Source organism: Poecilia reticulata, chromosome 14 (genome assembly GCF_904066995.2).
Source record: "Poecilia reticulata chromosome 14, P_reticulata-male-v2, whole genome shotgun sequence".
Lineage (NCBI taxonomy): Eukaryota > Metazoa > Chordata > Actinopteri > Cyprinodontiformes > Poeciliidae > Poecilia > Poecilia reticulata.
This window is the reverse complement of record NC_088843.1, coordinates 5,423,269-5,439,256: the sequence shown is the minus strand read 5'-3', so window position 1 is coordinate 5,439,256 and position 15,988 is coordinate 5,423,269. Positions and strand designations below refer to the sequence as shown.

At 38.3% G+C, this 15,988-nt stretch overlaps 1 protein-coding gene across 1 annotated transcript; it reads left to right on the top strand.

The window, feature by feature from the left end:
* Positions 1–4,982: 4,982 nt before the first annotated feature.
* LOC103475692 (von Willebrand factor A domain-containing protein 7-like) lies at positions 4,983–15,600 on the top strand. Its single transcript, XM_081615774.1, has 15 exons — positions 4,983–5,180; positions 5,255–5,527; positions 5,612–5,705; positions 5,804–5,938; positions 6,991–7,177; positions 9,369–9,544; positions 9,630–9,742; positions 9,823–9,939; positions 10,762–10,965; positions 11,038–11,170; positions 11,395–11,544; positions 13,024–13,116; positions 13,190–13,449; positions 13,531–13,824; positions 14,244–15,600. The coding sequence occupies exons 1-15, from the start codon at positions 4,998–5,000 to the stop codon at positions 14,628–14,630; spliced, it is 2,799 nt and encodes a 932-aa protein (XP_081471900.1). The 5' UTR covers positions 4,983–4,997; the 3' UTR covers positions 14,631–15,600.
* Positions 15,601–15,988: the final 388 nt, after the last annotated feature.

The following is a 15,988-nucleotide window of genomic DNA, read 5'->3' as shown; positions in this document are numbered from 1 at the left end:
CTCTGCACAGAAACGGGCAGTAAATCAATCTTGAAGGTGTTCTGACTGGATTCCAGCACTCAGATATCAGAAAGCTGCTTTTCCCTCTAATTATGTTCAGCACAGGAAAACATGAACCCTCCTCACCAGGGGTGAAAGTAGTTTTAAATTTTTGGGGGTACTATGACAAAAAAATAAATATATATATATATATATATATATATATATATATATATATATACACTGCTCACAAAATAAAGGGAACACTTAAACAACACAATATAACAAGTAAATCAAACTTCATTTAGGAAGCAACACTGATTGACAACGGGGACCCTCGTCGGGTCAATATATATATATATATATGAGCTGGGTATCTCATGCTAGGTTCTGAAAAATTCTTGGGGGTACTATGCTTGGGGGTACTATGCTTCTCTCGGGTATGCTTCTGCTGTCACAACTTGAGATTGACGAGGTACGACACAAGTGCTACGGCAAGGGGAAGGAGCCAGGATGCCAGGTCAGAAGGGAGTCAACTACAACTCTTTGTGTGCTTTGGAGTTTCAGTGCTGATGAATTGTTTAGCGAAGCAATAAAAGCTGGGTAGCTCTTGAATTGCTACCAAATAAAGCCGCATTTCCTCCCTCAGCCCACTGGCTGCAATGTTAACACCTTGAGATGTCATGAGACCTAAATCCTGAACACCATGGCATGGAGTGCATCCCAGTTTTCCATGTCTGGCATATAATAATTCATTTTATATTTTAATCTGTTTCTATTGATCCTGTGTCCAGACAGAGGGATAATCAATAGCCCAGCATCATGACCTGTTTCCTGTTTGTTCTGAAGATCCTGCAGCTTCCACTTCTCTTCCTAACATGGTGCCTCCTCACCCTGAATCTCATTCTGATAGGAGGAACCACAGAGCTCTGTTAGGTTAACGCTCATCTTCTGAAGTTGGGATATTTTTCCTCCAACAGGTTCCAGAGGAATCACCTCAAATCAGATATTAGACTTTTCAACAGTGGAGCTATAAAGGTTGAAAGATTTTATTATTTTGGAGAAAATCTCATCAACATCAATATTTCCACTAAATAAGAGGCAAAAAACAAAGTTGTTTGATAAAGGAAAAGCCTCTCAGACTCTGAACCCGACAGCACCAAACTATTTTTTATATTAGACAATTAATTTAATTTCACATAATTATCGCGGTAGAAGCCATTTGTTTGTTAAATACCTAATGAAATGTATTTACCGTGTTTGATGTTTGTTGTAAATGACATATAGTCACAAAGAACGAGATAATTAGTCCAACTTTGTCGTTTATTGAACGTTCAGAAACTACAGCGGCTGTGATGTGCCACAGCAAAGGTAAACAAAGATAAAACAACCCGAACAGGTGATCAACTCTAAAACACTTGCACATTTTTACTCTCAGTCTCTCTCTGTCATTTAAGCACACCCGTTGCCATGGCAACCTCCTGCAAAAAACCAAACAAAATCGACAAGCAATACAAGAAAGTTCAAAACCCCAAAAGTAGATGCCAAAATATTCAAAAACCCAAAAGTAGATATCAAAACCTTATTACAACGTTAATTCACAACAATGTTGTCGAGGCATTTTACAAAAGTCATTTGAATTTAGTCAGATTATTATTGATCCAAATTAACAGTTCATTAGGTTCAGTTAATTAAAAAGCATTTAAAAAGTTTGTACCAAGTAAAACCCAGCAGATTGTATGGAGTCGTTACTTACAGCATTCACTCCTCCTGACCAGCAGGGGGTAACAGCAAATTGCTTGTGTTGAGTTGTTGACTTTACAGCAGTCCCTCATCCAGAGCATGCATGTAGCGACAGTGGAGAGGAAGAACTCCCCTCTGACAGGAAGAAACCTCCAGCAGAACTAGAACCGGGCCCAGTACCAGCAGCCATCTGCCATGACCGACTGGAGCTGAGAGAAGACTGATCAGAGACACAACAGGTCAACTTTCCATGTTCATGGAAGTGAAAAGGAGAGGAAGAACAGTTAGGTGATGGCAGCATCATGTCAGCCAATGTCGTCCTCCAGGAAGAAACCACAGCCAATCAGAACGCTAGGCCAGGTGTAGAATCTATAGAGAAAAATAGATGCTTTGTAAACAAAATTGTTCTTTTAAAAAAAGAGAGGTTTAGTTGAGACCAGAGACTTCATAATTCCTTTTAATTTGTAGTTTTTTTTATTTTTTATTTAGGATATTTAAAATGTCTTCCAGTTACAGAGTTAAATGTTCATTAGATTTTAAAGTCTGAGAATGATGAGGACTTCTTTCCCTTTGGTCCTTTACTCAGCAGCTTCTTCTCAGTTGGATTTTTATTATGCATCACAACATCATAACAAATGTTGATTAAAAAATAATTCATCCGAGTTCCTGTTTCATCAGGTGTCCCACAGCAGCTTGATGGAGTTGGACTCCGGTACAGTCAGTAATGAGCCAAATGGGTCACTGGTGTGTAAATTGTTCCAATGATATGCTAAGTATAACTCCTAACCTTCAGTCTCATCAGTCAAGGAATGTAATCCAATGACATTTAACATTAACACATTGGTTTGTAAACATGACTGTAGAAAATTTAGACGGGTAGCACTGACGGACCCTATCCATGCTAAGGCAGGAAAATCTGATGAGGTAGCACAAATAGAACACCGGGACAGACTCTTGGTTCTGGTTGATGTTTCAATTCTATTTTGGACTCGTTTTAAATGACAACTGACACACCCAAATATCAATGTAATGGGTGTGAATTGTCAGTGATAAGTGTTCACTTCTTCCTACTCCTTTTCAAACGGGATAGTAAACAAGTTATTCATTCTTGGTTAAGTATCCACATGTTTTCTCTGTTCTACTGGTTTTTAAAAACCTGTTTGAAATAAATCAAAATTAAACTTAAAGATGTTAAGTTTAAGTTTCTCTAAAATACTGTCAATAAATTTTTCCCTGAGGTTTTTTGGAGGTTTTGAGCTGATAAATGTCAATCAATTAATTCTAGAAAATTGGTCAAAACTGTTTCAATGAATAAAGAAATTACAATTATCTCATTCATGCTAGAAAATATTTGATCCCTGACTCAGACAAAAACACATTGTGTTCATGTTGTACAGTGTTTTGGTTTTGGTTTGTTTCCATTTTCTTGTCTTTTCTCTATTATTCACTTTTCCCTCATCCTGCCACTTGGTGCCCTTCCACATCTGTTCCCAGTCACCTGATCTGATCACCAGTATCTAATGGTTTTGTCCACTCTTCCCTCCGTATTTAATCCCACTGGTTTTTGTTGTTTGCAGGATTCTACTCCTGTCATGTCTAATAAATTGCCTGTCAGCCATCACTTTGTTCCTACAACTTCCCTTGTAATTTTCCCTTTTTTGTTTATTAAATTTATCCAGTGAAGCTCTGTCTGCCTGTCTGTCTGTCTTTGAACTTGTTTCTTTCACAACCTGCAGACCATGACAGCTGATGGAAGCAGAAGAGAAAAACCTGTTTTCTTGTCAACCAACCGGTTTGGTCAGTGTTTACGACCAGATGCATTCCTAGATGATCAGACAAGATCAAGTAGAAAGTTTCAACCTGCCAAGCAGGAGAAATGTGATCTTGTCTTTAATATCAGATATGAAAGGGACACTGAATTTCCGTGACCCTGTTTTCCAATAAATAAAAAAAAACTAAATTATTATAAAATAATCAGTTAATATTTTCATTAAAGCTGAAAAAAACTTTACAAGTAGATTTAGTTCTGGAGAAGTCGGATGTGGAGGTGAACAGTTTAGTCGTTTCAAGTTTTCCTTGCCTCATGACAAATAGATTCATATTTTTACAAGATGATAAAGTTACAGTTTTAGCTTGCTAAAGAGTTTTGACTCCAGTCACACTAATGCATAATGTTTTTTTGTTATATATTGATTAAACGCCAGAAGGACTGAACAAATTAATCATATTGCAAATGCGACTCAAATATCGCCTCAATGATCCTTATTCTCATTCTACACTCCCATTTGTTGGTTTTAATTTAATTCAAATTAAATGTCTTTAATGTCTTTTGTTAAACCTTCTTAAAACCACATTTCTAACCCTCAGATTTACTTACTTACAGCAGCAGCAGTGTGGGGCTATTCTCTTAGTTATTGGTTAAACTTCCATTAACTTATTTTTCCAACATCTGAATAAAGTGAACTTTGTTCTCTTAACTCCTGTTGTCCTCATTTTCGGTGTATAGGGAAAACACATACAAATCCCGGTCATTTTGACCTGAGGACAACAGGAGGGTTAAGAAACCAAAAGTGAAAATAAAAGAATCCTGATCAGTGGCTTTTGCATGCTGTAACAAAAGGGAGTGTTTATTAAACTTTACGTCTGGCACCTGCCTGCCTGCCTGCAGAAAGGAAGTATTTGATATCCACCCCACTATCAATCATCTATGAAAATATGAGAAGAATGCAAATAATCAAGCTGTGGTTTGAACAATGATTAAAAATGAAAGTAAAGAACGCCGTTACACTATTTTTCCCCTCCTACTTAACAGAACATAAATCAAAAACCTTTGTGTCTGAATAAGTCTTATTGATTACAGCAACAAATTTCATGTCAACACTTAATTTCTATGTCAGTATAAAATAGCAATCCCAAGGTGCAGACATGACGTTTGCATTATGGTGTGATTAGAAGTAACCAGCAGGACAAGTCCAGCGTGACTCCGCCCTGAAGCTGACCCTTATGAGGTCAGTGTTGACAAAATCATCACAAAGTTTGCTGAGCAGCTGCAAGGTGAGTAGGTTTTTCCTTTAACATCTATGAAAGGGCTCCGACATGAAGGAGACTCTTATCATGGAAAGCTAGAATTGGGATGCATTTCTGACTTTCCAAGATTAATATTTTATGGTTTGGTAAAGCTTTTAATCATCACATCCAATAAGTACTTTAACGGTTTCAAAATGGCCTTTTCAAAGTGATTTTAACTATTTAGGTTTTTAAAGCTGAGCGGAGCCATGATCCGCTCGGTGTTTGCTGTGCTTTGTTTCCTCCTGCTGCACATCGGAGCTCAGGCATTTGAAATTTTGCCTGGAGATTCTTTAAATCACCAGAAAATTACAGAGCAAGCGATTCTCAATGCAACTGTGCAGGGATGCCGCTCTCTAGCCCAAACTGAAGGAACAAACTTCAACTACCCAGTAGGAATACACTCCTGTTGCTTTATTCTTTCTAGACACTGATCTCTTGGTAACGTGTGAATGTGCGTTTTCAGGCTCAGCCTTTCACTGCAGAAGGTGTTGCTGCTGCCTGCGGCGCCTCGCAGTCATCGAAGGCTTTCCGTCAAGCCATCACATCCATCAAGCTGAGGAATATCAGAGTGGATATCCGCTACGCCCTCAAACCGAGCTACCACTTTGATAAGGAGGAGTTTGTTCAGGGAAGGAAGATCATCACAGAGGGAATGGTTGCTGTCAAAGCCAACAACAGGATGGGGAATTATGAGACCGCAAGGAAGAAACTGGGCGAGATCATGCATCCTTTGCAAGTATTCAACATCATTTTTACTTTCTTTTTAAAAAAAAGATTGAAATCTTTTTTGGATTGACTGGTAATTCATCTTATGTTGAAGGATTTCTACAGTCACAGCAACTGGGTGGAGCTGGGAAACACGCTGCCAAACTCTAATCTTATTAAAGCAGAAACCAGCATTGGCAACATCGCAGGTAAAGAGATGGCATGAACTGATGACGCTGCAGAATTCATATCATATCATATGATATCATGAAATCATATAATCTGATGTGGTTTCACTCCATATCAGATGAAAGCAGAGCCACCTGTCGCAGCTGTATCAACGACGACTGCACCAACAACATTCTGGAGGACATCATCGCCGGACAGATCCTGACCTCTGGCTACTTCGGGCTCCTACCCTTTGTCTCAACCAAGCCACCTGGTAAATTCACATGCATTTCAATATATCAATAACCTTTGGAAATTTTATTTTTCTTCTTGAATACAATACTTGGGTCATTGTCCAGCTTTGCCTGTCACAGATTACAGATTTACAAGTTTAAGAGTAATTTTTACCTTGCAGCACTTCTCTGACTCAAAGATCTAGTTGTTTAAAATAGCAAGTGCTAAGAGGAAAAATAACTAGTTGAGTTTGCATGTAAACTGGTCAAATAATACATTAATACTTATAGAAAAGGTGCAGGAATATGAGGTGAAGTTTTAGCTGGTTGTTCTAACACACCACAGTAAACTGGTTTATTTGCTTGAGATTTAAGGTTTAAGAAACAAACTTACATTTTAAAAAATAATTTTTTTGTGAATTCAAGCATTCTTGAAAGGATCCATGGTGGCTTTGGTATACAAGTAGCAATTACTAGACTTTTGTTGTTTTTCTGCTTTGGTTGTTTTCCCATTCATGTTTTTCCGAAGCGATCAGACCTGTCAGACCTCTGCTGCTCTGGGTTCAGCAACGATGTACATCTGAACAATGAGATCATCTCACTTACCAAACAAACTCAGATGGGTTTTCCAACACCGACCAGTTGTGCTTTTAGCCCTCCGATGTTTCAAATGCAAGTCTCAACATGTAGGTTTTTAGTCTAGATTTAAAGGCACTCAGTGTTTCAGCTGTTTTGCAGTTTATGACTTTTATTTTCTGACATGATGCTTAAATCACCCATTTTATTTGTGACATACATTAAAAGATACAATCTCCAGTGGATTTTAAAATCTCTTAATTTCACCAACATGCTTCTTCTAACAGAAAGTTGTTTTTACGTGGAGCTGAAGGTTAGAGGGCAGGAGACCTTCTGACAAAAACTTAAGATAGTCAGAATACCAGTGGAAACATGCAAAAACAGACGTGGGTTTGGTTACTGTAATGCTAAAAAGTATCTTTACACTAATGCAAATGTTCAATTTATTTATTTATTTACGATGCCTGTAAAACCAATCCAACTGTGTAAAAGTACTCAAACTTTTGTTTAATCAAAGGAAAGTGCAGTCATGGAGGATCAATCGATCAAACCAGTAAGATCGAGCCAACCGGTGGGATTAACAAGGATTCCTTCCAGTCCAGCCACGGACATCTCCACACACGAGCCGCAAACCTGGCAATAGCTGCAACCAGCCAGCTTCTGGAGGACATCCGACTGGCAGCTGGAGACCTCCCCTTCCTACGGTACGTTTGGTTAAATTATACACAGGGGTGAAAAATTCTTGGGGGTACTATGCTTCTTTGTGTGCTTTGGAGTTTCTGTGCTGATTAATTGTTTTGTGAAGCAATAAAAGCTAGGTAGCTCTTGAATTGCTACACAATGGAGCCATGTTTCCCTCAGCCCACTGGCTGCTCTGTCGGCACCTTGAGATGTTCAGACCTAAATTCTGAACATCATGGCATGGAGTGCATCCCAGTTTTCCATGTCTGGCATATTAACCATTCATTTTAGCTTTTAACATGGTTATATTGAACCTGTGTCCAGACAGAAGGATAATCAGTAGCTCAGCATCATGAGCTGTTTGTTCTGAAGATCCTGCAGCTTCCACTTCTCTTCCTAACATGGCGCCTCCTCACCCTGACTCTCATACTGACAAGAGGAACCACAGAGCTTTGTTGGGTTAAAGCTCATCTTCTGAAGTTGGGATATTTTTCCTCCAACAGGTTCCAGAGGAATCACCTCAAACCAGATGTTGGACTGGATTTTATTTCAATGTCATTTGTGAATGTTAGAGCCTCAATTTCAACAGTGAAGCTTTAAGGTTGAAAGGTTATTATTTTGGAGAAAATCTAATCAACATCAATATTTCCACTAAATAAGTGGGGGGAAAAAACAACAGTTTAATAGAGGAAAAGCCTCTCAGACTCTAAGCTCAATGCAAGATGTCAGAGAGCATCAAACTTTTTCTTTTTTTTTAAATTAGACAATTCATTTAATTTCACATAATTATCGGGGTACAGGCCATTTGTTTGTTAAATACTTAATGAAACATATTTACTGTGTTTGATGTTTGTTGTGAATGACGTATACTCACAAAGAACGAGATAATTAGTCCAACTTTGTCGTTTATTGAACATTCAGAAACTACAGCGGCTGTGATGCGCCACAGCAAAGGTAAACAAAGATAAAACAACCCGAACAGGTGATCAACTCAAAACCACTCGCCCCTTTTTACTCTCCGTCTCTCTCTGTCATTTAAGCACACCCGTTGCCATGGCAACCTCCTGAGCTCCACAAGCCAAACAGAGATTACGTTAAAAACATAACATTCAGTCCAGGTTTTCAGGCTTGATATTTATTTTTGCAATTATTAATAAGCCTCTCATGAACACAGCTGTGGTTGATTAGTTCATTTTAAACTTATTTTTGTTGGGTCATTCATTTGAACACGTTTTATTGATTCTTTTTTTTTTACTGTTGTTCTTTAATAAAGTTATGAGCGTTTTGATAAGGAGTCAGAGGAGGACGTGCTGGTCTCAGCATCATGGCGGCGTTCAGTTTGTCATCTAATGCCGAGATCGACTCAAAACCTTCCGCGATCGAGGTGTTGCTCCCCTGCTCTAGTAAAGTAGAAACAATATGAAATGAAGAAAAAGCTATTTATTAACTGATTAAGTCGTGTTTTAGGTTGTTCTTGAAAAACGAATCAGTCACAGCTAGTAGCAGCTGTCCCTCAGACCCGGAGAGCTTCGACGGGTGCAGTAGATTCGTATTTGCTCACATTCTTCAGAACAGGCTAAAGGCAGCACAGCTCGGACTTTACCGCCTTAAACTTTGCAGCCCTTGGACAACGCAGTGAGGTACATGTTTAGAGCTCTATAAGTTTGTGAAGTTAGTGTTATTATTATAACGTATTCATGTTTTGTGTCAAACAAAACCACTTAAGGAAATGTATTTTATTTTACTTTAGTTTTCACGGTGTATTTGAAGCACGGTGTATTCAGTGCACTTCAACAACTTGGTTTCGAAATAAGTTGCATTAAGATGAAGAATATCCTCCTCTTCCTCTTGTCCGTGGGATATTTCAGCCCAAAGCGCTGACTGACAGGAGGCTAGCAACATTTCCTCTTATTTTACAGTTTAAATGAAGGCACTAACTCAACATGAACCAAACTACAGCGCCCCTATTGGGTACTATGAGTAACAACCTACAATCAGCATATATTATAAAACATGGAATGGACATTTACACGGCTGATTAGTGGGCGCACTCATGGCTACACAGTGAACCCGTTGATTTTATACAGCAGTCAGCCGCTCCTCTTTCTTGCAGGTACGCAGTACCCGACCGTACCCGCCTACTTTCACCCGATTGTACAGCAATGGGGTTTTATACTTTGCTTCATTTTGTTCCATCTCTTCTGAAAATTTTAGGATGGTGGGGATCTCTAGAGGATTCAGCAAAGCTCTTTGTTTTGTCACTGACACGTCAAAGAGCATGAGCGACAACATTGAGGTGGTGAAGACCGTCACGTCCACCATCATCAACATCGAGGTGGGAACAGAGAACAAACCGTCCGTTTACATCCTCGTCCCATTCAGCGATCCAGGTACGGCTTTAGCTTCTCCACGTTTAGACGCATTTTCTGTCTGAGGAGGAAGAAAACTAAAAACTGATTGGTTTTGTTTGCCAAGGATTTGGGCCAATAATTCGTACAACAGATGCAACACTTTTCAAGGATATTGTGAACCATCTAACAACTACTGGTGGAGGAGATGTTGAGGAAATGAGTCTTTCAGGGCTGCAGGTATTGCTCTCTCTGTTCGACTGTGTTTAAAACCTCAGTTTTTACTGAAACTGATCTTTACTCTATGCATCGTCTTACAGCTGGCGTTAACTAGTGCTCCATTCAACTCCGAGATCTTTCTCTTCACGGATGCTCCTGCTAAAGACAAAGATTTGAAGAACACGGTGATTGCTCTCATAGAGCAGACCCAGACAGTGGTAAGTGTTTGCATGCTAACTACAGTGCATATTTCTATAGAGCCTTGCAGAGACATTTTGTGACAGAAACTTTTGTTAGTATTCACCCCCTTTACTCTGATGCATCAAAATGAAATCAAATGCATTTGGTAGACCAGTGTAGTTGAAATCTGGTGATTATGTGCAAACATTTGACGTTTTTCAGAGAACTGAAAGTGTCTTATTGACGAAGAGACACATAGTTAAAATGTCATAGCAGGTTTGTTTAAAACGATGTTGACAAGTCAAATTACTTTTTGGAAAGAGTGTTAAGAAGAATATTTTAGTTTGTTGCAAGCCATACAGTAAACATGTGTAATACTGGTCAAAACTGAAATACTTTTGCCAATATCTAAAACCTGATTGGAGGAAAACTAGCATACATTCTCATGGTCATGCATGGTTATGGCACCATCATGCTGTGGGAGAGGCTCAGTTCATTCCCCAGATGTGCAACATCAACATACATGCAGCTGTAGCTGCAGTGAAAAGTGGTTCTTCATTGGTTTTCTGAATTACAGACTTTTCCAGTTAAGATTTTTGAAAAACATGATTTTCTTTCTTTCCAGTTGTTCACTGCTTTGTTTTGATCTATCACACAAAATCCTAACAAAGTACACTGAGCTTGGTAACTCAAAAAGTGCAATAAATAAATAAATAAATAAAGTCAAAGGTACATGAAGACTATTTTAGATGATCCACTGCATGTGAAGATATTTTTTCATTTCTTTTGGGGTTTTTTTTGTTTTGTTTTTTTTCTTCCCTAGGATAAACTCTCACTGTATATTTATTTTCTTATTTCAGGTCAACTTTATGATTACAGACTCCGTTGTTACTAATCGCCGCAGAAGAAGCAGCAACCTACTGCAGACCAGAGCAATCTCAGAGTCTGACGCTCAGCTGTACAGAGACCTGGCTCAGGCGTCGGGCGGTCAGGCCATCGAAGTGACGAAGGCCGAACTTCCTGTTGCCGCAGCAACCATAGTCCAGTCTGTCAGATCCTCATTGGTAATGTCAGCCCAGATCTAACTGTGTTTGTGTAAAAGCCTCCTGGTGTAACCTCTTACTGCGATCCGTTAGGTGACCCTTCTGCAGGCGTCCAGGAACCCGGGACAAACCGACAGTTTCACCTTTATTGTTGACGAAACTGTTATAAACCCGACAATTTACATCACCGGCAGGTCCCTCACTTTCACTCTCACAAGCCCGACAGGTAATACCACCGCTCTGTTAAATTTGAGCCAACACAACGATTTGTTTCGGTTTTTAAAATATACAGTTTGCAAAAAAAATCTTTCCAGGTTTTTTTGTGAAAGCAAAGTCACTTATTACCGAAAGAATAATTTATTAATTTCAGAAAGCAATAATTAAGATTAGAAAGGTAACTCGTGTTGCAACATGCACTTAAACTATGCTGATTACTTTTTTTTCCCTCAGGTGTAACTCAGCAGAGCACCGACTCCACAGGCTCATTGATCACTTCTTCAGAGACTGTGGGAAACTTCATAACGGTGCGATTACTAAAGCAAGTTGGACAATGGGCGATAAGAATGGTGTCAAACAACCCCTACACCCTGAGAGTCGTTGGTGAGATTTCCACACGTTAGCGACCACGTTAGCATTTACGCTAACTTAGCATCTGCTCTTATTTAGGCACCGCAGTGAAGTTAGTTTCAAGTTGGATATTCGATATTCGAGTTCTGCAGAGTAACCGACGTTTAACTCAAGGTTGATCCGATTTATGAACGCTAATGTCGGCCCACTTAGGGACTGTCAACAAATTACCGAACCAAACTCTCCTGTCAAACAAATGTTAATAAATGCCTTGAATTGTAACCAACTAACTGTCAGTGCTAATTCATGCTTTTACATGAGACCCAATATCATCTATTAAATGTTAAAGTCATATACAATATTTTCAATAATTTTAATATTGAATTATATAATGTTTTCTTCAATAGCTCCCAGGTCATCTGACCTATTTACTCAGAATCACTTTGAAATCTTTCTACTAGTCTGTATAGCTGATTTTCCTTTTTTTTTTTTTTTTTTTTTTTTTAAGAAAATGGCTTTATGGTTTTTCTTCAAAATAAAATTCTATACTTAACAGAAGAAAACCCAAATTTTAGTTTTGTTCTCAGCTACTTTAACACACACTATCATGTGTCTGTCTTAAGTATTTTTCTTTTCTGCAACGGATATCCACAATTCTGATACCGTAACAAATGCTATGTGTGGAACCTCCATTTACAGAAATGCACCAGGGATTTCTTGGTCAATTTATCCCGTTTTATAGCCTTTATTGTCCCATAAGAGGAAAATTCAGGAAGTTTACATGCACCATCAAAACAAAAGTGCATTATTACTGATGTACAGAAGTGACAGGACTCTGTTTTACAAATGTTTCACTAAAAAAAGTTTTACATTAAAAAAAAATACACCAAAATGTAAAGGAAAAAATTGGAAGCAGCCATTTAGGTCTGCAGTTTGCACTGCTGTGCATCACAGTCTAACTTTGTTTAACTTTGCTGTAAACTTACAAAAAGGTGATAATAAGGCAAAATTATTATTGACTTTTTCCTTTTTATAATAAAATTAGTCAATAGCAATAGCAAAATGTACTTTACTCAGTTTATGTATCTGTACCTGGCATGTCATTTAAGTAAACAGGAGTAAAATAGAGTAACACATCTCTGGTAAAATATAGATCTGTGAGCTGAAAGATACTTTATAAAACTAAAGCTAAAGGAAGAAAAGTGATTCTGCAAACAAAAAAAAACAGTAGCGATGGACAAAACGTGCCATGCTGACAATTTAATATTGCTTACAATTTTCCTTTTGCTCCTTCACTTAAATTGTTCTGTGACTTTAATATTATCCTGTTTCAGCAGAAAAAATTGACCCAAACTGACAGAGAAACACTTTTAATCACACTTATTACAAAACCTCAGTCTGCATTTACATACTCATGCTTAACTCATGTTTAACTTTAACTCATCTATTAGATTACTAAATTTTTAGTTATTCAAAATCAATAAAATGCTTATTAGATTTTTGTATTTGCAGGTGAGAGCTCTGTTGACTTCCTGTTTGACTTTGTCGAACCGTCTCAGGGTCCTTTCAGTGGATTCGATGCTCTCGACACTCGACCCAAAGCAGGTAGACTGCTGCTAATCTAAACTTTAACCGTGATTAGCTCAGCAGTAATCACTCTCTGTTTTGTTCTTTAAAGGTGTCAGTGGCACGTTGTTGATGACTTTATCAGGAAGTGACTCTGCTACTGTGACAGAAGTTGCTCTGGTGGAATCGACGAAGGGGTCGAAGGAGACGTTGGGAGTTGTGTCGCAGGGCAGCGGGAACTTTTTAGTCCAGGTTGATGTGATGCCGACGGTGGAGTTTGTAGTGAGAGTAAAGGGGAGAGTTCAAGGTTCTGCTACTGACTTTCAGAGACAGTCGCCCACCAACTTCAGAGCTTCTAATCTGATTCTTACAGTGAGTGAAAGTGTGGCATAAAAATCAAGACCAAAAACCTGATAAACAATGAAAGGTTAACATTTAAACTCTTTTATTCAGGCCAACTCGGACAGCATCTTGACTGCAGGAACCATGATCTCTGTGCCCTTCACTGTGGCTTCAAGCAGAACCGATGAAAACATAACCATTCGAGCCACCAACTCGAGAAATCTTGACTCGACGTTTCCGACCATTTTATTGGTGCAAAGTGGGAACAGCACTAATGGCACGGTGACCCTGCTGGCTCCGCTGAGCATCCCGTCCGGATCCGACGTCATCCTCACCATCCTGGCCGAGACGCCGGACGGAAGTGACACCAACTACATTGTGCTGCGATTCTCTGTAGTGAACTCGGTAATAAGGCCACAATTAAGTCCTTCAAGCAGTTTTTTAAAATATTCAAACTATCCCAGTTCAACAAATAAACAATGTGATGCTTTTCTTAATGCATTTAATGCAACTAATGTTCCAAATTATAACCAATGCCATTGAAACATAGTTGCTAAAGGGGGGAAAAGTAAATATATTCAGCGAGTCAAATGTTTACAGGTTCCCTGTTAATGACTCGATTTAAACTTTCTGCAGATTGAGTTGGTCTGAAATGCAAATTTCCATTACAGCTCTCAAGAAAAGTGGAAACTTTGCATATAATGGCTGCATTGGTGTTACCATCCCTACTCATGTACAGACTGTTACAGCTACTAAACCATTTTTGCAGTTATTTGCTCATATATTATCAAAAATGTAATCAAATCATCTTGTTTTCCCCACAGTTAAATGATTTCACCCAACCAGCGTGTCAGCTTCTCAGCATGCAGTCCGGCTGTGTTGAGAACTGCAGCCTGTCCACTTGGGTCGCCTCCGTCAGAGTGACTGACGGCGACAGCGGGGCGGGCGTCGAACGCGTCAGCCTCATACAGGGCACCGGCGTCTTCAACACCGGCCTGGAGGCCGGGAACGAGAACGTAACGCTGGTGTCCTACGTCGCCTCCTGCTGTGCGCCTGTAATGCAGCTGCTGGTGGTGGACCGGGTCGGAAACGTTGGCACGTGTCAGTTCACTGCCAGGGTCTCCGGGTCCGCCGCGGCCTCGCTGTCTTTCTTTCTGTCTCTCATCATCATGGGGTTTGGACAACTTTTACTGAGTGAATTCATGAACTGAATGATTCTTATAATACTTTATAACTTATAAGTACTTTTTCTGGCAAATCTAAACCATCTGGAAAGAGATTCAGGAATTTAAAATGCAATTACTTTTTTTTTATTGATATTTGCACTGATATTTTTATTAGGGATGCACTGATAGAAAAATTTGGATAATCGATATCCAATAATAATGCTGTAATGGCTGATAAACAATATTTACTGATATATATATTTCACTCCAGTTTTGACACTTTGGCAAAAAAAAAAAAAAAGTTTTATTTATCCAATACCAATATGTAAAAAAATGTCTATTGTCCAATATCGATGTTGGTGCCGATATTTCGTGGATCCCTAATTTTATAAATGTATAGTTTTCTTTAGACATCCATTTATTTTATTAAAATTATGTTGACGAGCCTTCCTCAAACACATTTTTTTTATTTGTAAGAATCAAACTTCCTGGTTAAATAAAATCAACATTGTCTCTGACAGGCTGATGAATAATTTTGTGAATAATTTGATTTAATTATTTTTTTATACTTAGTGTGGTGCTAGATATATATATTTTATGTATTAGAAAGCAAATTAAGTTGTAAATAGGATAAAAATTATAAAGTGCATTGTGTGTAGAGGAAAAGCTCAAGATGGATGATGTTACTTGAATTGGGAAAACTTGTTGTTCCACAATAAATAATTCAATATATTTGTCTTTTTTTATAGTAGTGAATGCTCTATTAGTCAGTGTTTACACCATGCAGAGCAAAAAATCAACATAACATAGTTGAGGCTTTTTTTGTCAAGTGTATCCAAGAACACAAACATGTTTTTCTTTTGACATAAGTTTGATATTTTATCACCTGTTTTCTTTAGTCACTATTTACATTTTGAAATAAGGATTAAATGTTCACTTCTTCCTACTCCTTTTCAAACGGAATAGTAAACAAATTATTTATTCTTGGTTAAGTATCCACACGTTTTCTCTGTCCTACTTGCTGTTTTAAAAAACCTGTTTGAAATAAATTTATCAAAATTAAACTTAAAGAAGTTAAGTTTAAGTTTCTCTAAAATACTGTCAATAAATTTTTACTTGGTGATTTTTGGAGGTTTTGAGCTGATAAATGTAAATCATTTAATCTTAGGAAATTGGTCAAAACTGTTTCAATGAATAAAGATAAAAAGGTAATTATCTCATCCATGCTAGAAAATATTTGATCCCTGACTCAGACACAAACACACTGTGTTCATATTGTACAGTGTTTTGGTTTTGGTTTGTGTTTCAATCATTTTCTTGTTTTTTCTCTATTATTTTCTTTTCCCTCATCCTGCCACTTGGTTCCCTTCCACATCTGTTCCCAGTCACCTGATCTGATCACC

What these genes read in the sequence shown, in the direction of transcription:
- LOC103475692 (XM_081615774.1), top strand. Translation starts at nt 4,998, where the DNA reads ATGATCCGCTCGGTGTTTGCTGTGCTTTGTTTCCTCCTGCTGCACATC. An exon ending in AGATCATGCATCCTTTGCAA is followed by an intron (nt 5,528 to 5,611) that starts GTATTCAACATC and finishes CTTATGTTGAAG; the next exon opens with GATTTCTACAGTCACAGCAA. An exon ending in GGAGACCTCCCCTTCCTACG is followed by an intron (nt 7,178 to 9,368) that starts GTACGTTTGGTT and finishes TGAAAATTTTAG; the next exon opens with GATGGTGGGGATCTCTAGAG.